At 41.0% G+C, this 25,549-nt stretch overlaps 1 protein-coding gene across 1 annotated transcript in view; it reads right to left on the minus strand.

Annotated features, from left to right (window-relative positions):
* Positions 1-25,549, minus strand: part of CHN2 (chimerin 2) — a 159,134-nt gene that overhangs the window by 8,067 nt on the left and 125,518 nt on the right. The window contains exons 7-10 of the mRNA XM_042888856.1: positions 16,079-16,156; positions 9,528-9,612; positions 6,304-6,477; positions 4,104-4,181 (exon numbers count right to left, since the gene is read on the minus strand). Coding sequence (XP_042744790.1) covers positions 4,104-4,181; positions 6,304-6,477; positions 9,528-9,612; positions 16,079-16,156 — 415 coding nt within the window. The remainder of the gene's footprint in view (positions 1-4,103; positions 4,182-6,303; positions 6,478-9,527; positions 9,613-16,078; positions 16,157-25,549) is intronic.

Here is a 25,549-nt window from a genome sequence, read left to right on the forward strand (position 1 = left end):
CCCGCATTTGGATTTTTTTTCAGGTATGCTTAAAATTCAAAGTGCTACAGATAAAAAAACTGATCCACTGCAGGTAAACCCGTGACATCTATTTTACAGCAGTTCATCTACACCAACAAACTGCAGGAAATACATATATTTGGTACAGTACTTTCTGCATTACCACAGCTGTCTTTTTAGCTCTTCAGTACAGGAACTTTCCTCAGATCGCTGCAGTGATACTGCATGTGATAACATATGTTAATGCAATCTTTTCTTTATATTGCATTGCAAGCCTCTAGTTTGTTTAATCTTTATAGATCTAATCCTACCTCAGACCTGTCACTCCTTTTTCCTTCTTGCTTTGACTTTCAACAGATTTTCTTGCATTATGTTTTTTTTAAGACAAGAGAAGCGTTTTTTCCTTTATTTTGATGCCACAGTAGTTTATTAGAAAAGGAAATGGAGTAAGTATTAGATTCTTAAAGCCTCAGCTATGCCCTCTGAATACTGAATTATATTTCTATCCAAGTTCCTTCTCCCTTTTTGTTTTCTTTTTTTCTTGCACAGCCTTTGCCAAGCTAATGTGCTTCTTGGTAACTATTTGGAATTTCAGTGTGACAGGTTTTCAGACACACTGGCAAAGGAGTGTGAGGATGAGCTAGGATGCTTCTGAGTACTCATGTAATATTAAACAGCAAAATATTTTTAGCAAGTGTATTGTACCAGCCAGTCATAGAAACAAGTGGAAGGACAGAACGCATTTATGACAACGGCAGCTCTGTGGGTAAAGCGCACAATGGGAGTTTTATGGCTGTTAAAGTGCCACAGCTCAACAATGCTCACAGAGAGCAACTGTTGTTTTACAGCACCAACATTCACAAGGATAAATAAATCCATATTATTCCTTCCATTCTCATTATGAAAAGCACTGAAATGGAACATTGTCAGTGCCCCAGCAAGCGCAGCCCTCTCTGACAGCAGGAGTATTTACACCACTTTCGCTCTAGAAGGCAGCCTTCGTTTAAACAAGATGAAGACCAACTTCTCTCCGTTTTAAAAATAACTGTCACAGCTTTACAGCCAGAATAACATTCTGTGGGATGCCATTCTCTTTCTGAGATATTCAGCTTTTCAGTCCTCACTGTAATTCTCTGACAGCAACAAATCAGTGTCCCTTTGACAGCGCTGGGACAGTCGGTCATGGGGAGGGCTGACTTCTGTCGATTGGCTGCAAATGGAATAACTGGAGAGCGACCCTATGGCCGAGTCAGCCCTTGTGCCTAATCCATACATTATTCTGTCTTCTCTCACCCATGTCTTGATGAAGGAAAGCTGTGAAACCAGAAGGCTTCCTGGCATTATTTGAAGTATGCATCCTGTGTGTTAAAATAGCAGAAATTCTTTCTTGTTTGTTTTCAAAAGCAGCTATCAAGAGCTGTATTTCTAGAGATGCAACAGCACATCATAGCCCAGGGGTGGCTCAGACACAAAGGAAAGGGGAGACATCTGCAGTCACTGAGTGTGACACTCTGTAACAACGGGCACCATGCAGTACCATCCTGTCAATAAATCGCTCAGCTTCCATTTAAAAACTAGCTAAGGTGTTTACCCCTACTGTTATTAGACTCTCCTTTCAAAGCCTTGCATTCAGATGTTAGAAAGGGACCTCTAAATAGTCAAGTACCTGGCCCTCTGTTCCCTTCCCACCCAGCTCTGACACCTACTGAAGAGATGTGGGATATGTCATGCCCTTGGGATGTTGCGCTCCTTGCTGCTCAGGCTTTGAGGGTGACACAGGGGAGGAGATGCAGAAGAAAGGCGAGGGTCCCTGTCTCTCTAGGCCTGGATCTGACAGGGAAGTCAGCCCTGAGCTGTCAGGTTGGAAATCTTTTGCCAGTGTAACCTTCTGTGAGCTGACAACACCTTCAAGCTGTGCAGCCCACAAGTCAGGCAAAAAAATCTATTTTTGTTTTCTTTAGAGTGCTTACTACACACACACACACACACCAAAAAAAAAAAAAAAAAAAGAGGAAGAAAAATCTCTCTGCTTTCAATCACAGTTCAGGGAGAAAACATTTTCAGAAGCAGAAAGGAAAGTTTTCAGTATCTGGTTTCAGTAATACTGTAGTCATACATTCCCGTTACAATCTTTTGTCCATTGTTCCTTGCTTTTAGCATTACTCATGGCAACACAGCAATCCTCTCTTTCCTTTCTTATCCCTTTTCCCTCAAGAGATTGTCAAAGGAAAATGAAGACATAGCTTTTTATTAATTTATGCCCAATAGGCTTCCTCATAGTCTGTGTATGCAAACTTGGTCCTTGCTTTCTCTGCTTCTGTGTTTATTCATACTTTTCCTCTTGGAAATCTGACACTGCCTGTGACTTTATTCTTCCTGTTTACAGATGCTGCTTTTTCCAGCAAACCACGCTATATTCCCCGCTGTGACTCCAATTCTAGTATGTATTGCCACCATATTATGACAGGAATATCAGCAACAGTAATGGAATATTCTGTAAAACTGAGCTGGCTCTGGTGGTTAGAAGCATTTTCAAATGAACAACAGCTACAGCAGCATGCAAGTCACACTCAAACACAAATTTCTGGCTACTCTCTTTAGGCCTATCACTCCTCAGCCTGTGCTTCCCCACTTGGGTTTTGTTCAGGTTGGCACATGCAGAAGAGAGCTAACACACAGAACAGAAGAATTAGTCAGGCTAGATATACCCAGACAGACAGAATGGGAGCTATGTGACCTGTGACCATTTCAGTAATGCTGCTTACAAGTCTGCAATGTGCATCTTGGTATGATAGCAGACATAGCATTTGATATCTCTTTCATCCAAATGATGTCTGATTGACGTATGTATGTTCATAACTGCAGCATCCAATGCATTTATTGTATAATTTTTAAAAGAATATTTGCATATAGAATGAAAACAATCACTTTGGAAATTCCCACTTACATAGTTGGACTTCTTTGCCAATGAAGTCTGCATGGCACACTGTCTCCAAATAAAGAAGTATTCAGGCACAGTAAGTGTGCTGTATGCCACACCGTGAGGGCACCCGTAGACCTTACTGGCCCTTAGCAGCCTCACCTAGAGCCTGCTCCCACACCTCCTGCCCACGGGGACTGCAGACTTCAGGCTCCAGTTCCTGCCTGAGCAACTCTTCACTTGTCTCCAGCTGTACCATGGCCATGCCTGTGCCTGGTCATTCACCCTGCTGATCTGTGCCCCAACCTGCAGGTTGACTGCCTGGCTTGAGCTGGACCTGCCTTGTCCCCATGGATGACTCAGGTTGTGTCTGACTCTGGTTACTATCACTGGAGCTGATCCTGATCTTCAATCATGGACTCACTGCTCAACCATGCTACCAGGAAGGTGCCCAGAGATGGGGCTTGAGGTGAACCTCAGCTGTTCTCCTGTCCCCCACCCTCATCTGTTGCTGGCTGAGGTGGTGGGACAGGACCTGTCTGTGAGGTCCTGACCTACTGAACCACTGCATGCAATGACTGTTCATGACCAGGACCAAAGAAATCAGCCAAATCAATTAATTACAGCTACAAGGGTAATCATGGTTAAGAGGCAGTGTTTCAGTTAATACAATTTTTCAATAAGCTGTACAACTCATCTCTTTCATGCTCCTTTCATCTGCGGTGCAGACACAGAAATGGCAATCATATGCGTGGTGGTGTGCTGCTTCCTGCAAGGCTGCATTCAGAATGACTGTTCAGTAGCAGTTCCTGCTTCTTGAGCTCATAAACAGATTACCATAATAGAAAGCAGTGAGTATGCTAAAGATAGGGCCAAGAACTTTTCCCTGGCAAAAGGCTTATGCTTGAACTAGGTTGTGCTGCTAGGTTGAGCACTCACCCAATAGCCTGAGCACTTAGCCTTCTCTGTACCATAATTTATTGAGTGTTTAGTTAATCTTTTCAGCTAGGAAATACATTTTCGTCTTATGAAAAGTACTGCAAAAAATGGCTGCTTACTGTACTGTACTTCTGCTTTCATGCCAATTTCATTATTGTGAAACTCATGCAAACACAAAAGAACAGAGAAGTTCTCAACTGGAAACTTTAAACAAAACACTGTACAAAATTTAAAAATGTTGTACCTCGATCAAAGGCCATTTTCACATCTTCAATGTGCTCAGTGAAGCCTGAGACTCTGTAGAGGCCCTCCGACTTCAAACCTGAAACAAAAAGTTCTCGGTTAACTTTGCTTCAATAATCACTAGGTTAAAAAGCAGCAGGCTTAAAAACAACAAAGCAAAAGCAGTGGTGGGGCTGATAAATACAGCAAAATATTGTGATGTGAAAATCTGGAGCATTTAAGGAAAAATAAAGGCATTTTAAAGTATTTTTTTAACAGGGTTAAAAACTTTAAGAACTTATTTTTTCTGATTTTGTAACAATCAGAAAATAACAGCAGATACACAGCAGGTAATGCTAGAAGAAAATCATAGAATCATAGAATCATAGAATGGCCTGGGTTGAAAAGGACCACAGTGATCATCTAGTTTCAACCCCCCGGCTATGTGCAGAGTCACCAACCACCAGACCAGGCTGCCCAGAGCCACATCCAGCCTGGCCTTGAATGCCAGGGGCATTCAAGGGGGTTGATGGGGCATCCACAACCTCCTTGGGCAACCTGTTCCAGTGCATCACCACCCTCTGTGTCAAAAACTTCCTCCTAATATCTACCCTAAACCTCCCCTGTCTCAGTTTGAAACCATTCTCCCTTGTCCTATCATCGTCCTATCAAATATTGCACATCGCTAATGGCAGGATGTTATTGCCATGATTTACACTTTTTATATTGGAGATTTTCCTGTATTTGTCCGTAATTAATGAAGGCTTTCTTTGCTTTTACCATTTGCTTAGTAATAAATAACAATGAAAGTAAGAGACTGCCTTTGCCTTTGAGCACATTTGTTCCCAGTTTTGCTGTCAACCTACACTTAAACAAAGCTGATATATGTGATGGATGCTATTCTCCATGTCACTATATCCCTTCTGCAGTTCTTCCAGCACAACAGACCTGCTTTATGCCCCCCCACCTTTACTCCAAGGCAAAGTGAAATGAAGGACAGCTCAGCAAAGCAGACACAACTAACCAAGTACAGTTATACTGATGTTACTTATTTTAACCTTAGAGCTCCTTATTCCACCTATGCACGGTGCTAACCTACCTATAGGACCCAACTCACTTTGTTTTCCTAAGAACAAAATCAGCATTGTAAAACAAAAATGACATTCTACAACAATTATGGAAAGATACGTAAAGATGTTGAAAAAAAGGAATGCATAGCAGATTTTCCGTTAATCAATAAATGTACAAGTGATTATATCTCAAATGCAGTGTAGCTGACTGTTGTATCATCTCAGTAAAGCTCTTCTGTCTTACTCCAAGCTATTCTATTTGTCCCTGCAATGATGATATAATCCTGGTAGAGCTTTACAGAGCAGTGCAGGGGATTTACTTGTAAATCTTTCATTCATTTCAGGAGATGATGCGTGGCTTTGAAATCCCTATGGCTAGTATCAGTGTGTTGCTATGCAGATTACTGTGATGCCATGAACTCAACATTATGAGATTTCTGTGCTAAAGCTGTTACTGACAAGGAAATTTGGCTTATTGGGCAGCTCAGCACACACAGTTGCTATCCAAAACAAAACTACGTGACCCTTCCTGTCTCTTGTAGATGTGCTGGGGGAGAGATGCTATTTTTTTCAATCTGGCATGCATCTCTGAGTAGTGAAAACCTGTCTGAAGCTGGATGGGCTGTGATGGGCTGCTTGAGCCTTGGAATCCATCAGTCAGCAGGTTAATGTCATGCAAATATTCATCATCTGAGCAGTTTGCAAGATACTACAAAATGCTACAGTCTGTGACTTCATTTGCCTGAGACATTTCCAGCCATTTGAGTGTTCTTGCCCAGAATGCCCTCAGCGGTTATTAATAATGGGTTTGATTTAAACTCTGAAGCTTGAAGTGTCTCTAGGTATGCTAAAACAAAATGATGAAAAAAGACACGTAAACATGAACTTAAAGTTCACTTTAAAGTTCACCCCTTTCAAAAGTGTAACATAATACCTGTTTTGACATGTTTTCAGAAAGCATTTCAGTAAATTGCATTATGAAATGTCATTATTTAATTTTACTAGCTAATGCAAAGCAACATATCACCTATGCTAAAAAAAAAAAGCCCTTCTCAAATCCTGTCCTCGTGGTACAAGAGCATACTACTCTCTTAACATGTAATTCAAGTCATTGTCATTTTATCACTCCTGCTGCTTTGGAAGCACACAAACCTCTTGCTTCAATCTCTCGGATGCAGGAATCCACCACCATTGGCCTCTGGGTATTGTGGGCTTTCACCAGTGTGGTCAGATCACAGCAGTAGACACGCTTTATCCTCTTGAGGTCGGGCTGACAGTCGTTGGGCACGTACTTGGAGCACTGTTTGTGTACGTTCAACCCACAGTCTGGAAACAAAGTTAGCCAGGTTCACTAATTAATACCACGCTGAGAGGTTTTGTCTAACAATTTATTTCCTTAGCACAACCAAGAGGCATAACTTCCCCATAGAAAAGGTCTGTTGTTTCTATATTACTCTCTATGACTTTGCTGGCCTCTCAATGTAGAACAGTGACAGGACTCAGTGGCAGTTCACTGTGCTGCAGAATTACCAAAGACAAAAAGGATGAGCACAGACATCTCCTATGAAAAACTTCTGCTGGGGAAAGTGAGCCTGAGCACCACTGCTAAAAAGACTGCAAGAGCTCTGAGTGTTCCTCGCCTCTCAGCCTGGTGGGGACAGCCCCTCTTAAGGCTGGGTCAGTTCACTGCTGTCAGTTCAATTCCCCTCCCCTCCCAAATCCCTGCTGTACAGTATTTTGGCTTGTTCTGCTCAACAGTTTCAGCCTCACTGTCACTTCCCTGGTGGCTAAAGTGACCCCCCTGTTTAGTCTACGGGTCAGTTTGAGCATATAAAATGCCATGAAAGGCACAATGTAAATGAGAGCGATTCGTGTTACAAATTGTTCTTATAAGGGGTATCTTATTCCAAAATCAGCTCTAGGTTGCACTGGTGAGTTTCTGTTAACTTAAGATACTCCTTGATCACCACAAATTGAATTTTTCTAATAGATTCAAGCACTCAGCCAAATTAATTTATAAGCCTCAATAAGGCAAACACCACCGTGAGTTACATTATCTCACAGAAATGTGGTTCTTGTTTTAATGCTTTCCCAGTCATGCCTATCACCCAGTGCCTTTTGGATACTTCCAGTGTCATCACTAGCAAGTTGCTTACTGTTTTTTCCTGCTGGCTTACTGCCCAAACTATTCAAAGTACAAATGTGTCTCTGCTGCTTGAAACACATTGCAGTATTATTCTTCATAAAATATTAATCAAGGAAAATCAGACAATCACTATAAACGCACTGACACATTTAATGGAATTGGTGGGCTCTTCTATGTTTCTTCATACAGTTGTTGCTGCACAATGAATTACTGTTGTCTGAAATCCAAGCACATCAGAGCAGCTGCTGTTAGGATCCTGTCTTTCAGTGCTGTTCTTCAAGTATGTGAAGTTAAGTCCAAATGCATATGTCTAAGAGTTAATGTTGGTAATTTAATGAGGGAGAGTATTATGTTTCATACTAGATAAATAAACCTTTTCATAAATTCAGTATTTTATATGTGAACAAACACAGCTCTGTGCTTGTCAGTTTTTGAACACTTGTGTTTAAGATCATATTGGTTTAAAAGCGACCTACTATTCATTTTCCTTTTCTTATACTTTCCATATTCTTTCTGTTACCATTATTCATCTAGAGGCAGAAAAGACATAACAGTAACTTTGCATTCCTGGAAGCTATTTTAATCGTTCAAGCTGCTGTCTAAATTCTATGTTACAATCACCTCCTCTCGACTTGAAAGGCAGAGGTCAGGGCGAGTGTGTTTGGTGCCAGCCTGAGTTCAGCAACACCCTGGGGTCAGGTCAGAGAGAGTTATGGCAGAACTGTGTTATAGAATGGTTTGGACTGGAAAGGACCTTAAAGATATTCATATTCATATTCATCTGAGACATGGAAGACATTGGAGATCTGTGGAAATAAGTTATGAAACCCCATTTGCCACACACCAAATACAATTTCACTTGCTGAATCCTAAAGATCGTGATTCAGGGATTATTGTATTTTTCCAGCATGATTATTTTTCACAAGAGAGCAAATTTAAAGTAATTAAAATGCTATTAAAATGCTAATACAGTTATAGAGGCATCAGGAAATGAATCCTTCTGGGAAAATGAAGTCATATTATTTGTTTTCCCTTGAGGTGGGCTATTTAGGGCTTGCAGCAATGCATGGTATTTTTACAGGAAACAGGTGATGATTTTTTTGCAGACAAGGGCACTTTTCAACTACTGGTGGCAAAAAAGACAAATTATGAAGCCTGGCTGCTGGCTGGCTATGCTGTTTCCAGAGCTTGTTTCTTAAGATGCAAAAACAGTCAAATGAAAACTTATTGAAATCACAAAGGCCAATTCTTAATGTATACACCAAACCATGTGCGTTCCCAAGGCACTGCTGAATGGATGCAATTTTCAGTACGGAAGAGCTTATGGATTCCTTCCATTCTAGCCAGTGTGGTAAAACAAACAGGACAAAATGCTGTGTTTGAGCAGCTAGGATTGTTTTTCGAAAAGAAAACACATTAAGGCTTTCCTTACAGAATATCTGTTATGGTAACTGAAAAACCTGTAGTTCCACTTCTGTTAGTTCTTCACATGGAATCACAGAATGGTTTGGGGTGGAAGAGACCTTTAATATCATCTAGTTCCAAACCTCTTCTATAGGCAGGGACATCTCCCTCTAGACCAGGTTCTTCAAAGCCTCATCCAGCATTCACATCCTTTCTGGGCTTACTGCAGTTTCTCACCACCCTCACAGTAAATAATTTCTTCCTAATATCTAGTCTAAGTTACCCTCTTACAGTTTAAAGCCATTTCCCCTTGTCCTTGTTGCTGCATGCCTTTATAAAAAGCCCCTCCCCAGCTTTCCTGTAGGCCCCCTTCAGGTACTGGAAGGCTGCTATAAGGTTTCCCTGGAGCCTTCTCCAGGCTAAAGAGCCCCAGCTCTCTCAGCCTGCCCCCATTTTGGAGGTGCTACAGCCCACTGATCATCTTTGTGGCCCTTCTCTGGATCTGCTCCAGCAGCTCAATGTCCTTCTTGTGTTGGGGGGAGGTGAGATGTGAAAGATTGATGCTTTTTACAGGCCCCACCAGAGACATCCCTTCTCTAACAGCAGGCCTTTATTGTGGATGCTGCATACATGTGATTCCTTTTTAAAACTAGTCTGTGCTTTCTGGGACGAGAAAATGACAGAGCTCTAATTGGCACTGGAGGACTTCTTGGCATGTTTTGCAAAGGAACCCCTGCTTGTCCCTCCTGCAGTGCATGCAGGCTGGGGTGGGTGGGATGGATGCCTGAGCACTTCCCAATAAAGACTGAAAATGTTTGCAGGCTACCTGAACACCTTACTCCCTGAGCGATGAGACCCCACATGAAGTTGGCACAGTATTCACACCAGTGTGGACCTCGAAATGTGTGGACCTGTAACATAAAGGAAGGAGAAAAAAAAGAAATGGGGTCACTGGGAGGCAGATGGTCTGACAGATGGAACAACTAAACTGGATAAACAACAGAAGACTCAGTAGGAGCAAATTGTTACCACACAGTGCCCACATCTTTCCATAGTCTAGATGAAATAAACCACAGGCATAGTAATTTGCTTTGATCTCAAAGTTTATCTTTCAATAGGTTTAACGTAACAGAGAACCAGGCTATGTGCAACACTAAAACCAAACAATATTTGCTAGCTGACGTTTTAGTTCTAGTAGAAAGGAGGAAACCAGGTTCGTTAGTCAGAGGAGAAAGATGTAAAACTAACAATCCAAGGAACTGTAGTCAGTGCTTTTATTTGATGAGATCAAACCAACGAAGCATGTTTCTGAGATTCAAACATACTTCAGCAGATCACTTGAAACAATGAAATGACAGAAGAGGCACAAATGCACCCCATTTTGATTTCCCACAAAGCCACGTACCCATAGATCTGGTGCAAAGCCACAATGATGGAAGCACCATGCACATCTCTGATGATGCTATTGTCTGTGCATTTACATGCAACAACACCGACCAAAACTCGTGGTGACTGTAATAAACTCGTATTGGGGATAACAAGGAATGATTTGTGCGCTTATTCAAGGCAGTGCTTGGGTAAAGATCTGATTTGTCACATTGGAGTCCATCAGTGATACAAGCAAACTATATCTTTCCCCATCGCAGTATGGAAAGTGGACTCACACAGGCAAAATATATCACAGGGGCCCTTCTCGGTACAGCAGATGTTCTACTGCAGCACAAACATAAGTAAATAAGGAGAAATAATTAAACTTGGGTGCTGAGAAATCAATGTTTTTGCAGACAAGTGCTGCTTCCTCAACTGCAAAGGCTGGTATGGAAAAGCTTTTTGTTTAAGATGTATGTTCTGGTAAAGTAAGCATTTCACTTTCATTGAAAAGAAGAGTAAATAGTGAGGGTTTACATCTGTGTGAATGGACGTGGTATGAGCCGGTTCTGGTCAGAGGCTTAACTGAAGTTAGCAAAACATAAATCATGCACACTCAGGCTGCTAATGCTTCCTTTTCCTTCAGACGTGTTTGTGTTTACTGATGGGGCGGATTGCTGACAGGCCGCTTCCGCCCAGGGGATGGGAAAGTTGCTCTTTTCATAGAATAAAAATTGGCTGTTGCCCTTTTTGAAATAAACTTTGTGAAGTTTGAAGGCAAGCGTTTGGCTTGCTAATGTTTTAGCCACGGTTGTCCACAGGATCGTGCGTAAACAACTCTGCAGGAAAATACTGTGATTGTAGTACAGACCCCTCTTCTTGACGTAGTGATAAAATATGGTATTATTACTTTAAAGAGCCTGACCACAAATTACTCCAGACCAATTACACACATCCAATAATTACATGGGTGAGCTTAAAGCAATAGTAATTCTTCCTCCTTTTTGTTCATAAACGGTCTCAGCTGGAAAATCCGAAGGGTCAAATTTTCTAAAATGTTGTTTTGCCTCACAGAAAAAATGTGTGTCTTTGGGAAGCAACACCTTGCAATAAAGTTTGAAATATCTCATATATACACATCATACACTCATTTATTTATTTTTATTTTGAATGGGAAGTAGGGCAATGGGAATTTCAGGCAAGGCTTTTAGCAGTAGCATTTAACACCAGCTCATGATCTCAGTTTCAGGCGTATATTCTATGTGACCTTCAGTGGGTAAAAAGACTGCAGACAAAATTAATTATGCCTGCATCTTTTGACTGCATTTTTAGACTGATAACCCTGTAATTGGTAGGTCCGCACCTGCATTTAATTGTGGGTGGAAGTCATCTGCTAAGGGAAGACAGCTATCCACATCTTCTGCTGCGCAATGCTTTACAAAAGCTAACCTTGTGAGAAGGGGCTGTAAAAGCTCACTTGGTATTTTTAAAACTGCACCATTTCCATTCCGCATGAAACACATCTCAGTTGCTAGGATATTTGTGGCCTACTTGCTTGCTTTACATAAAGCTTATTTCAGCTGATCTTGCTGTGGCATATTAAAATGGGAGCTGATTATTCCTTGATTTCTCCTGTCATTAACAGCAAGCAGTCCTTAGAGCTCATGGAGGGCTCCAGCTGAGAAATGCTGACCACACACCCTGCCCTTGTTTTCTTCAGCTTGGTGGCCCTCAAAGGCCTAGCTCTATTTATGCATTCACTTTAATTTTTCATGGCTCTGCATTTTAGCTCAAATGGCAAGATCCCAGCTGAAATACCCTGAGAAAAGCTAGTCTTGCTGATTTCTGGTCAGGCTGAAACAGCAAAATACTTGCTATTCCAACTGAAAAAGGAAGACTTTTGGAAGTTTCTGGATGAAAGTACAAAAATCTTCTAAGATGCAGATTTGAACCAAGTCTCTTATTCTTGCCTTGCCACTAAATTTAAAGAAATAAGGAATTCTGTCCTTGTGAACTCATCACTTGAACTCAACCCAAAGCTTACATCTATCACCTTCAAGTGGCAAACGGGAATTTTGCCTGCAAGGAAAAGATAACAGAAAGTCTTCAAGTTTTTGAGATAGGTCTTCAGTGTTTGCCTCACTCTTTGCAACTGTATTCCTACAAATGGATTGGACTTAGATTTTTGAAAAAAGGTGAAGATTTAATTAGTGTTGCCATTCCATTCTGCAGCACTGGTTGGCCTCTCTGAATACACACTGCATAGACTTGGGCTGATTTTACTACGGTCTATGAAGAATTCCAATTTACAACAATAATTTCTTCATAAAAGACAAAACTGTACTGTTTCTGTTCAATCTCTCATCTTTCCTCAAACTTCTCATTTATTCTATTTTCTTTCCATCTCTATGACTTCCAACAAAATGTTCTTTCTTATATTCACCTTCTCTGCCAGTTACCTTTGGGTTACCACCCAAAATTCCCCTGCATGCCGTTTTCTACTGCCTTCCTCTTCTCCTACTTTTGCCCTTCAGTTCTCTGGTGCCCTTGTTTCCAAAAGGAAGAGATTCCCCACAGGCACTACCTGTCTCCTTAAGTTTGAGTCTGTGCCTGGAGTTTTATATGAACTGTGTTCACAGAGGGAGAAACTGAGATCAAAGTGAAGGACTTCCAGTGCAGTGGCAAGAAAAAATAACCCCCTTAGCAATATCATAGAAAGAAACTAAAAATTGTCCTGGATTGAAAGTATGGTTTTAATGGGAATTAGATACTGCTGCTTCTGAGATGATTTTGTTGTTTATGTGACTATGTTTAAGACTTTTCTATTTACAGGCAAAGAAAATAGGAGGTTTTTTTCAGACTTTCACCTGAGCACATGTGAATTTATACTCTCCTGTGTACTCCTGCTGAGCTGGATCTGTTTGTAGGGAAGACAAGCTGACTTAGCTGCAATTTTCGTTCAAATACACACGTACAATATTTGTGATGCTTCTAAAAAATACCTCCCTTTTGTTTCCCAGAAGCAGTATTTGTCTGCAGTGATTAACGCAAGGGGGGGGTTTAACCTAGAGCTTCCTTTTTCCCAGCAGTGCTTCTGACTTGCAAGTAATCAACTGCCTCTAGTAGCAAATCCTGCTGTGGGGTTTGCCTGTGCTATCATGGCAAACAGGAGCAATATTGTGATAAAAACACATTATTCAGCTATATTTGCTCCCTTAAAGCAGCACAGAGCCCCTATCATGAATTCCTAGGAGGGACATGTCTCAGTGGACATGGTCAGGATGGGCTGATGGTTGGATTGATGGTTTCAGAGATCTTTTCCAACCTTAACAATTCTATGATTCAATGATTCTATATTGAGCATCCCCAGACTCCACACAGCTGCCCTCAGGCACAAGCCTGACCTTGTCACTGACACTGGTGGTAAAAACATGCCAAAGTCTGCTAGATCCGAATCATGTTGAGATACAAGGCGACTTTGCAACACAGTTAGGCTGGAACCCACATAGTTTCAGAAATACCTTTGTGTTTTTATAAACAGGGCTTCAGAGATTTATTCCTCTTCTTGAATTATGGTATGTCTACCCCGGCTTATGCAAAGTTGTCTCGCCAGACAGACGCCAGCTCCAAATCTAAATCCATGTGATTGTATTCTGCACTTAGGACAAACCCAGGTTAACAAATCAGGCAGAATTCTACATCTTTTTTTCTGTTCATCTGCCCTGAGTGCCTTGAAATTTGGAAGACAGTCTAAATTAGAAAGCAGAGGTGCTCAGAATGGGATAACCTGGTGCCCTCGCTCCCCAAACTCTCGTGGTCCTTTTTAATTTCTATACTGGTCTGTAAAGACTGGAGGGAGATCCTAGTAGATATAAAATCTATCAATTTAACTTGAATTTTGGACTTAGGATTCTTCAAGACCAAAGAAAAAGAGCTAAAGAGTTTCATGAAGAGCAGCTTACGACAAGATCGAGATGAACGCTATGATATGTAACCTTTGACTCTATAACTGAAATGAATTATACAATACATGGCCATGTTCACCTAAAAATTCAGAAAATGACTTTGAATGTCTGCAAAATAGCATTATCCTTCAGAAAAATCCCAGATTTCCCAGAATGCATCAAGAATTTTGCTCCAAAAGCCATAAAGCCATTCTATCTCTTTTATATAATTTCTTAATATTTTTTCTAGTTTAAGCTAAAGATAGACTTGCATTTATCTGTCCTTTAAATCTAAATATTCTACTCTAAGCATTCTATCCACATTTTTTGCTCAGCAGCTAGACATGCTTTAATATATTCTTTTGGAAAACTAACTTTATTTGCGTAGTAAATATGTTTGTTCCTTAAGTAAATATAACTCTTTCACCTGCCCTTTCTTTCTGGACATGTGTTTTTTAATGTTTCTTCCCTGAGATTTTTGCGCCCTTTTACTGGGAAAAACCAATAATTTTTCTGTTGTCAAGCTTTTAAATGCATACATACTTAATCATGTGATTTTCCAGTTAAAACTATGACTCTTCTGAAACAGAGAGGAATAGAGGCTGTACAACAGCTAGATTGTGCAAACTCAAAGTTAACTGGGCACACTTCCAGTTATAAATCAAAGCCAAAACAAGGGGAATTTTGAAGAGGAAAGAATGCATGGGTCAAAGTGGAAAAAACTCTCAGCCATGAGAAAATATTTTCTTGTTAAACTAAAATAGTTTTGATATTAAAATGATAATGAGGGCAAAATCCAGAAAGAATGAAAGATGTTTTAATCAAGCAGGGCAACACAGAGTATTTCCCCTATTTCCTTCAGTGTGAAACAGTGAAATTAGTATTGACTTTTCTGTAGACTAGGTTGAGGGGAAGGAATGAGAAGAGGAATGCTATTATTTGTGTTGCTCACTAATATTAAATTATTGATTTACTAACTGCAGCTGAAGCACTGCAGAGGAGAGCAGCATCTGCATGGAAGAGCATACAGGAAAACAAGAAGTAGAGCTTTTTTTGCTAAACCACAAAATCAGTGAAATCATTTTCGTTAGTGCTTCTCCTTTTTTGACAGGCCAGAGATGAATATCAGTACATTTTCTTTCTGCTCATGAGTTGAAATGCTCTGACAGTGACCCAGATCAGCATCCTCAAGGAGAATGAGCAAACCGAGGTTTCAAAGCTGAGATGCAGTCCTTTCTTGTGGCGTCACCACCTCTCAGTCCCTCTGTATCCATTCTGATAACCATCAAACCACAGTCTGACAGTATTAGATACAGTAACTGGCTGGCATGCTCTGGAAGAGCACTCTCCTCTGGCAAAACAGCCTAAGCTGCCTGGAAGTTCATTTCCAAAGCTGAGTCACTTCCCCGCTCCTCTTGGGAATAAGAGAAAAATCTGATTTTGTCTGCATCAGACAGCAGTAAGGTGCTATGTCTGAAGATCCCCAGCTTTATCCAGCTACATGCTTTTGTTTGACAAACAAGCAAAAGCTCAGGTCCCATTGCTCAGTGGGACTGTAGAGTAAGAGCATGTCCTTAGCATATGGTGCTGGAACAAAAGCTGGGAGACAAAACCCCTCTGCACTTTGCTGTATGGGTGAGCACTGGAGCATTCTCAACTTCTTCAAAGCAGAAAGGTTACAAAATGTTGCTGATAAAGTGCTGGTGGCTTCTGATAGCAGCTGCATTTTTGTCTTTTAGAAATGGATACACTTTAAGGTAATGACAATCAATATGAAGTATCCTTTCTTTCTGAACAATAAAAAGAACACTGAACGTGAGGAAAAATAACTAATACACCAATCAAACAGTCAAGCAAACAGCAAAACCATTACTTGGATTAAGTAGATACGTGAAAGCACATTAGGAATGCAGTCAGCAGAACTTTAGAAAGAAATAAACATTTTTCAGCAGTTTCCTCAGAGTTAGTACAGATGATTGCATGAAAATCCACAGAAAAAAAACCCTAAATCAAGAGGTATCAAAACATAATTTTTCAGTCATGAATAATAGGAAGCCATGCTTACCTTAAAATTGTGTGCTTTTTCATAGTTGAAATGGTTGTCGTTTTGAGTTAAGGCTGCTCTTCGGACCAAGGAGGTGATCTGCGAATAGGCAAAGAGTTTCAGAGGTTGCCACAGGAGTGCCCCCTTCACTCCCACCTTCACCCCCAGGGCCACGGCCAGGAGCTCTTGGCGCTTCCTTCCCCGCTTCGACTTGTGGACGACAGCACAGCTTTTCTCATTTTCCAGCCACAGATCCTCCGAGAACATCGCGCTCGGGTCCCAGATCTTTTCCCTGTCTTCCCCGGCACCCGGCAGGCTCGCTGCTGTCAGCGCAGCACAGTTTGTCCAACTGCTTCTGATGTTAGACAGCAGATTTGAAGCAGCTGCAGCCCATTCTGCTGAGACCTCTGGCATGTGACTCGAATGGGCCGGCTTGTGGGACGGAAGGAGCTTCTGCATCTGAATAAGTAACGGCCTGTGCCGTGCTATTTCTGAAGGCAGATGTGCGCCTGGAACAATAGCCCGAATTCATGCAGCCAGCCCCCCCCCTTCCCTCCCTGGGCAGTGGGATCCAGCGAGGTGCTGCCGAAATCCCGGCTGGGGGCACAGCTTTACGGCTCCATGGCCAAGAGCCTCTCAAGGGGAAGAATGCTGCTGCTCTGCAGCCTGCTAGAAATGAACAAACAAACAGAAAGCCCTGGAGAAGCCCACACAACTGAATGCGATGCTGCATCCAATTACACTCAGAGACTTTATAAGCCAGCAGCCTGCATGCCAGCAGATTAAGCCCTTAAAGCCATGATGATTGTTTAATCTTACAGGGCTAAAAATCTCTCTTTTCTTTTATATCCTGTGCAAGGGGAAAATCCAGCAGCATTCCAAACACTTTGATGCTGTTTTATATCAGAACATTTTGTCAGAGCACACTTAGTAGCATAGAGTTAGCTCTCTGTCAAAGTTAGCAGTTTAGCAGGGAGAGATGCAAGCTAGGAAGCCCTGTAATCCCATGCAGTGTTAGAGTGCGGGCAGGGGACTTCATGCACATGTAAAAAGCCCATGGATGCAGCTCTGTTTGCAGAGCAGATCTGCGAGGCAGAAAGAACATTGTCCTTCACTCTGCTTGCACACATATATAGACTGGGGAGGGAAACTGACTTTACAGACCAGTGACAGAAGAGACAGAGAGCCCAGCCAGCCTGCACTACAGTTTGCAGTGCTACTTTGGGCACCTGATTCAGGTCTTTAAAGATAGGGCTCCCCCATCTCAGCATGCAGAAGATGTGTGACACCAAGCTTCCCTTGGGCAGAACTATCAGCCCCGCTTTCCCTCCCTCTAGCTCTCATCTCCCGCTCCTTTTGTGAATGTTCTCATTTTCCAAACATAAGAGGACAGGAGTTATTGTGAGATGTAATTCTCTGAGCTGTGTGTAATGGTTGATATGCCGAGGCAGAGCAAATCAGTACTCCTGGGAAAACAGGCTCTCTGACCTAGAGATACTAAAGACTACATGAGTCTGTTACAGTCTGCCTCATTTCAACCTACCCAAAAAACATGTGAAATTATTTAATTTGCTCATGTTAACTTGAGAAGTTGAGCTTGCCTTTTTCTAATTCTTTTTTTCAGTCTGCTCTTACCTCAAACTGAAAAGTCAGAAGGTTCATCTAATTCACTTACTGAAACCTCCACACTATAGATTTTCTGCCCTTAGTAGAAATGTTGCTCTCTTGATTTGAAAGCCTGTGGGGACAGATGGTTGGCTGTCAGTAACAACAGGCCATGCAGTTTCACTTAATGCCCTACTTAGGGTTTTCAAGAAATTCTGTAACCTACAAAATCAGATTTTCAGTTATCAAATGATGCACCTATTTCTACGTACAAGATAATTATTTTTTGGGCAAGTTGTAGAACCCCTTTTTATGAGCTTCTGCTCTATAGGTAGGACCTCACTCCCAGAGCAGTTGCTGCCTGGCCAGCCTTTCCCCAGCACGTGTACTGCTATTTGACCACCAGCGACAAGCAGCAATGATGTATATATTAATATTGCTCTGCCTGGAGGAAATCCCTGCTGCTCTCCCATATGTCCTCCCACTAAGTCCTGATTTCTGCCAGCTCAGGACTTTTAGCTGCTTTATAGCAGACAAAGGCAGACTATTCTTCCCCAGATGTCTCTCACTGTACTTCAAGAGATGAGGAGCTCTGGTTTGAGGGACATCCCTGACTCCCCACAGCAGCAATGACTTCCGTCTGGCCATCAAGAAAGAAACTTCAGAGCAGTTTGAAGTTTGCATCGCACCCCCATTTCCGTTGTCAGTACCATTTTAAATGTATTTGCATTTATCTGTAGCTAAGAAAGTTTAACTAGCTCTGAATTTTCAGACACATCTAGAGCTGCAGCATCTAAATCCACATAATATAAGTGACTTTCTCTCTGACTTTCAGAATAACAGATCCAAAGTCACAGTGAGGTTTGTTGCCTAATAATGCTCTAATATTTGTATTTATGTCACTGGACTGATAAAAATCCCATTATATAACCAATATTTTTTATGTAACATGGCAGATCTGATACTCAAGCTACAGGCTTACAATGATGCATCTCAGAATATTTATTATGCTATTTTTGGAATATCAGTGTGTCATTCTGGGGTCAGACACAATTGTATTTAATGGAAACTCTGACTGTTTGCATAGAAGCATTAAACTTAATTGACTTGGAGGCGGAAAACAGCCAAACTACTTCATATGACTAAGGCAGATGACTATTTATTGTTTACTGTATATGAATTTTTATTTATCCATTAGTTTGCCTTATCTCCCTTTCTTGGGCTGTGTTTAGACGGTTGTTTGATGGGATCCCTTGCAGACATTGCATCTGAATAGAAGGCTAACTGTGAGAGCATCCTCTTAAGAACCTTAATCATAAAAAGCCCCACCAAATTTGCTGTCTAAAATGATGCTGTGAAACAGAGGTGAGCTGGACTGCAATACAACCCCTTCTCTAAGCCAGGATCAAACAGTGTCAATATCCAATTCCCAGCAGCAACCAGTTCTAATGCATTGATACCCTAGGCCAACCTCAGAACTGAAGCACTTTCTTTTATCTATTTTCTTTTTCTTAATATAAAATCTACTGCACAGGACATGGTGTCAGCTCATTTAAAGAGTATCTCTTGATCAAGTTAACAAGTCAGCCTGCAGCTAAGAAGCAGAGCACCAGTGGCTAAAAATATTATTGCTGGTTGTGACCAAATGTCTGAACTAGTAAAGACTGAAAGGCAAATGCAGGCTGTCTGCATTTTCAGAAGAAAGGATTTCTGTGTAACATATGATTTCAGTTTATTAGCCTCTCTGCAAAATACAAATACTATATAGAAAATAGAGCACTTACAGCAAAATAAAGGTCAGTGGACCAGAATAACAAAATTACAAGCGAGAGGAGTGTGCGACTCAGCTGCTGTGACATTTCCAGCACGCCTCTGTATAATGAGCTGAACTGCACAATTGTCTCTTCCCTAAGACACTGCCATCTTGTTAACTAACAAAGGCCTTGGGGGCAAGAAGGAATAAATGTTAGTATGAAAAGCTTTCATTTGTGTACATGTTGCATGATTTCAGTTTTAAGTGTGTGGGCAGCACTGAGGACTGGCTGCAAGAAAGATGCGTCTCGCACTGTGTGTGTGTGGGGTGGCCTACTCTGTGATGGCCCTTCTACTACATGGTGGAAAGCCATGGCTCACCTCCTCCGTCCCCCTGATGCTGTCACCCACGTATGTGGCTGGGGGGATGGGACAATGACACAACTACGAGGGGCAGAGGAATGACACAGTATGTTTTCTGGATAAAAGACCACCATCAAAGGAAACCTGCTCCATGATGGAGAATTGCGACACACCTGTGGCTGATCCCTAAGAACATTTAACACCACACATAAACACACTCATAGGTCAAAGAGAGGCCTGTTTCCTCACAGGCACAGTACACTGAGTCATCTGCCAGACAGACTGCATTTGCTCAATTGCAAGCACAGTGTGGAGATGACACATGGTGGAGGAATCTTGCAGCAATTGACTTCTTCCTGGTTTTCTCCCACCAAGTTCTTCTCACAGTACACTCAAAAGACAACTCCAAAGGAGCCAGTGAGTAATGCTATGGTCTAAGTGCACCCTTAGCACAACAGATGGCATGAGAGGGATGTGGTCATGGAAGCCAGTCAGTGAAAGGTCTTCATACTGCACTGTGGCCAGCCTTTGCCTCCCCCTGTCACAGCACCAGGGCTGACACCACAAAGTTTCTGTTCTGTTGTAACAAGGGGAGGAAATGAGCTTCATACAGAAGATGTATTAAACACAAAGCAGTGCCTGTGAATCTGATCTTGCAAAACACACTTTCCTAAGAAATTCCCCATTTTGTGATGCCTAGTCAGTAAACACAGAGGTGTGCAGAACCATGAAACTCCACAGTATATTAAGGAAGGAGCCAGACCACACAGAAATGGGTCTGATGCTATGTTCACATTTGCTTTGGAGGGGAACACAGTCCATATGCTCTCAGGAAATAAGCGTACACAAAGTAATTAGCATTCATAGCCTGCTACCCTCTGCTAAACCTCTGCTGCAGCTGCAACCAGTGACAGGTTTTACCAAACATAGGTCTATCTGAAGTCCTTATTCACTAAAAACTCAAGTTTCTTGTTCTCCATATACAACTTTGTCTCAGGAGAGCTGGAGCACAGTAAACTGAACATCTTCAAGTTTGAGCCCATTAAAAAAAGCAATTTTTTTCTTTTTTTTTAAGGATGGAGATATATCTATCATTTTGCTTCTTATTCCTCAGAGTTGCATTTTTTAATTTATTTAACTTTTTTTAAAATAACAAATGCAAATTATGAGTTTTAAGAACTGTCAGTAATACACTGTGTTTATGGCAGCAGATTATTTATATTGACCAACTATTCCACCATCACTGAATCCCACCACAATGCCTCGTACAAACTATGTTTATATGTGCTCCTTATGACTGAAGAGCGAACAGAGTTTTGGAAGGTCTCTTCAGGGCTGTTGGTCCATGCAAACCAAAGCAGCCTCAAGAATTCATGGCATCAATCAAAGACAAAAAAAGAACAGTTCCCCACTGGTGGCTGCTGCTAGCACTAAGTCACCATACTGGAGAGACTGTCCTCACTGATAACCTTTTCTTTTGAAGACAAGCCAGTTCAGAACAAAGAGAAATGCTCATTTAGGAGGACTTGTGCAGTAAATGCTCTGAAGTTCTGAATTGAAATCATTACATCTCTCCCAAATTCATGTGACTGTTTATTAGCCTCACAGTGACCAACTGTCATTTATATCCACCTCTTTCTGGCAGGGTACTTGCTCCCTTCCCCTGCATAGTTTACCTACAGCAAATGGAAATAATCCCTCTTAAACTTCAGACCCCCCCCCTTATAAATCCTTCTCAAGCAGATTTTTCTGTACACATCATGATTATTTTTCTCAAAACAATGTAGTGAACCAAAGGTGAAGTGCAGTAGATTCAGCAAGGCAGTAGGGAGACTGTTACTAAAAATAATAGTGGATGAAAGCCTCTTATGGAGTATTAATATACTAAATTATTGTCTGTTTTGGAACAACAACTGGAGATTACATTAGTGGCAAGCAATTACATACTCATCTCCAATTAAAAATAATGGGTGGAATAAATGCTTTTACATTGTTAAACAGTTGTGTCGCAATGTGTTAAATTTTGCTTTCCATGCCTTCCATTGCACTTAATATGTCTAAAATAGTACTTCTGTTTTTGTAAACAGAAGTAAGCTTCATTTTTGTAAACTATTATAAATATGTGTTGTAAACTATTACAAATATGTGTTGTGTTATAAATCTATTATAGATATTAAAGAAGAAATATATCCAGAAATAAGGAAAGGATCTAGGTATAGGATTAACTAATTCTGTTGTTTCCCTGAATAACCCTGTAGAGATTAGCATGGTAACAGCAGGCCTGGCCTATTTATTGCCTCAACTTCCTTTCCTCCCACTCTCTCCTTTATCCTTTCCAATCCATCTCCATACTTGTCAAGGTTATTAATGACATTTTCCTGGCCAAGTTCATGAGCTTTCCTCTGTGTTTAGTATTCATGGCCAAGAAGTAGCAAAGGGATGAAAGGGCACGGAGTGAAGGCCAAGCAGGGCAGAGGAGAGCAGAGCCAGACATTGATGCCATTTCTGTCACCACAGAGGAAGAGAAGCACTAAGGCCGTAACAGTTGGGCTAGAAAGAAGCCGCTTCATTTGCAAAGAGAGCTTTCTCAAGGGAACTGCACTGGATCTATTTCTGAATTATGTACTTCTTGTTCTCTTTGTGGACACAATGAATATGACTGATTGCAGTGCAAACGAATGAGTACTGTTTTCACACCTATAAATCATAAAGAGCAACTATGACAAGATCTGGTCTGTAGTCAGACCAGAATTTAAACAAACTTTTTTCCAATTTTTGCCAGAAACCTGCAGTAATCCTGTTATTCCATCAATGAAATTCTCCAGAAAACAATACTCAGTTTTTTTTTTTTTTTTTAATAAGAAATCGACATCTAGAAATAAACTGGATGGATGAAAAGATGGGTGGATGAATGGCAGGTATCTAACTTGAAAGTTATCTGGACTTTCTTCACAATAAAAGAAGAAAAACACAAACTTCCGGACAATGATTCATCCTCTACTAAGACAAACCAAGTTTCTGCAGCTTTTTTATGGATGACATAAGGAAATTATATGACTGAGGTAGAAATAGATAGCTTACTTTAAGTTATTAAAAATTAGGTAAGATTAATTTCTCTTTGGGCTCTTTTTTATTTCTATTTTTCTATAATCTATTCATTTTTAGAAAAAATTGAATATGGCATTCTTTATTCTTTCAGCCTGAACTATATCTATGAATAATTATAGAATGCTAACTGTACTTCATTTAGGATATTAATACTTCCCATGCTTTAGAACTGGCTAAGACTGATAATACAAAATAGCCAGTTTACTGTATCATTTGTTAATCAGATGTATTTACCTTTATACATTTACTTGGGCTCATTGGATGAACTTTTTCAGGAAGTATTACTTTGGAGGAGTCAGTAAGGAATTGATACAATTTTCTGATGCTGACCAAACAGGTAGCCAGCATTTTGACATTTCACCCGCAGAGGAAATAGGCTAGCAACATAATGAACTTAATATGATATACAATGGCTTATCTGAATTACAAGGGAAGTGACTCATGCTGTCTGAAAGATATGGGGCATTAGTCAAGAGAGTCAACAGACAGGGACTTTAAAAAAGCATCTTAAACATTATAGTTTTTATCTAGATCCTGGGTGGATACTGGTTTTTCAGCATCTAACTTATACACATACATGACCTGTGCATTACTTTATATTTTTGCTGTGAAGCTCTTCCTTCCTGAAGAAATACTACTTGGTTTAGGAAAGCCAGCTTGCCATTGATTAAAACAATCATTGCTCTGCAAGCAGACTGCAGAGTTTGAACGAAAGCCAAACCTGCTGAGCTACCACAATGAAGTGGAGAAATTAACACATTTAATTCCCACTCTGGATGGAGAAGTAGGCAAAAATGCCCACTCTGAGTAAGGCAACATAATGTGAGCACGATACAATGCCCATAGAGGGTTGGGAAAGAGGACAGAGGTGCCATGAGCACAGACATTTCATTCTTGGGGCTCTCTGCTTGCGCTCATGCTGTTGCTGAACTTAATTGCTGGTGCGCTGAAAGAGCTGGTTGGGTGCCATGCAAAATCACAGCAGAAACCATGCTTAGTGAGGTGTCATTAAGTCTCTTTAATGCCAGGACATTAAATCAACAAACTTGAAAGGAAATCCCACTGCTATACAGCTTTTATAGCTGATGGGCATAAGGCCTGTTTGTTGGACCATATGCCCCACCACACACCCAAACACAGATAGCGTACATGCAACTGCCTACTCACTTTTGGGTTAATTCCCATTTAACTCTCAAACTGTACGTGCAGATCCTATCTCATAGCAATACAGTAACAAGCTATCTGTACCATGAACAGTGAAACTGAACATACAAAAATAAATATACAAAAAGTTCTTCCCTTTCTCACTTTGAGTTCTGATACTGTGTAATGATGGAAGTGAACTTTCAGAGAGAGACCTTGCAGTATATGCTCCAGGCTGAATCTTAAGGACCACATTCACAGCTTCTTCTGTTCTTATAGAGAAGCAAAACTCCAGTCCCATGGGACTGTGACAAAACAAAGAGGAAAAGAATTTTCAAGAAAGTTTCCCAGAAACCACAGAATCAGACAGAAATGGCATTTGTGTTCTGAACCACTAACTGCTCAGCAGAGCCAGCTGATCTCCAGAGGGACTGCAGAGCAATGCCGAGAGCAGAATGTAAAGTATGCTTTACATTCTCAGGCAGCCTCAGAGGTTAGCAGCATTGTCACGAGCTTTGCCAGAGCTTAAGACAGTTTAAAACAAGAGACTTTAGTGCATGCTGAAGAAGTGATGTATATAAGCAAAATAGAACAAATAATTTGTGAATCAGTGATTTGTGAGCCAGTGATCATCTTGTCTAACAAACTGTCAGTCCTTGAAACATAACTGTTCCTGGAAAGTAACAATTCAGGACTTGATCCTCAGCAGCTTGGTGCTCTGTTTAGAGCTCACAGGGAGATAGAGATGATAGGCAATTTGCAGGGAGGAGCATGCCAAGAACAGCATTAAGAAGCAAACAGGGTTCTCTAGTTTTGGCAGATTCTGGCTGTTGTAAAGGAACTCTACAGTTTCGGTCTCAAAATTACTAACAGCACAACAAAACACAGTATTGCTCAGCAGTCACAGCGCTGTCAGGTAAAGCACACAGAGCTATGATGAGCTAGAAATGGAATGAAGTGTTTTCCACCATTAGTAATACTTGTCCTGTCTTATTGCAGCACCTTGTGACTTCTTTCTGCAGTAACACATAAACTGACTTGACAATATAAAGAGAAAACAAAGATTTATTCCAATTACATCTTAAAGAATGTAACTAGCAAATAAGAAAAGTGAAGGGTGTAATAAGGCAGTGCATTTTACAGGAAAAAAAAAAAGACACGCTTGTTTTATGAAAACGCTGTGCTTTATGATTATAAACTTGCATTTCAGTATCCTTCATGGATGACATGGCAAAAAATAAAATAAAATGGGGTAATAACAACCCATTTCCCATATGCATAAGTGGGTTTGGTGCTGGGCCAGCCACGGCTGCCCCATGGCTGGAGATGAGCTGTACAACCACAAATGCTTCCATGTCCCAAGAGGAGGTTTACAGCTTACCCAATTGTGACATACATGCTTCTGTGCCATCAAACTTGAAGGAATGTCACTTCTGAAAGACAAGGTCAAATCTCTGACTCTCATCCCAAACAAGTGGTATGGCTGTATGACCTTCGGTATTTTTCTGACTAATGGCTCTA

This window comes from Lagopus leucura, unplaced genomic scaffold, assembly GCF_019238085.1.
Source record: "Lagopus leucura isolate 7727_CA_CO unplaced genomic scaffold, USGS_WTPT01 Super-Scaffold_100157, whole genome shotgun sequence".
Classification (NCBI taxonomy): Eukaryota; Metazoa; Chordata; class Aves; order Galliformes; family Phasianidae; genus Lagopus; species Lagopus leucura.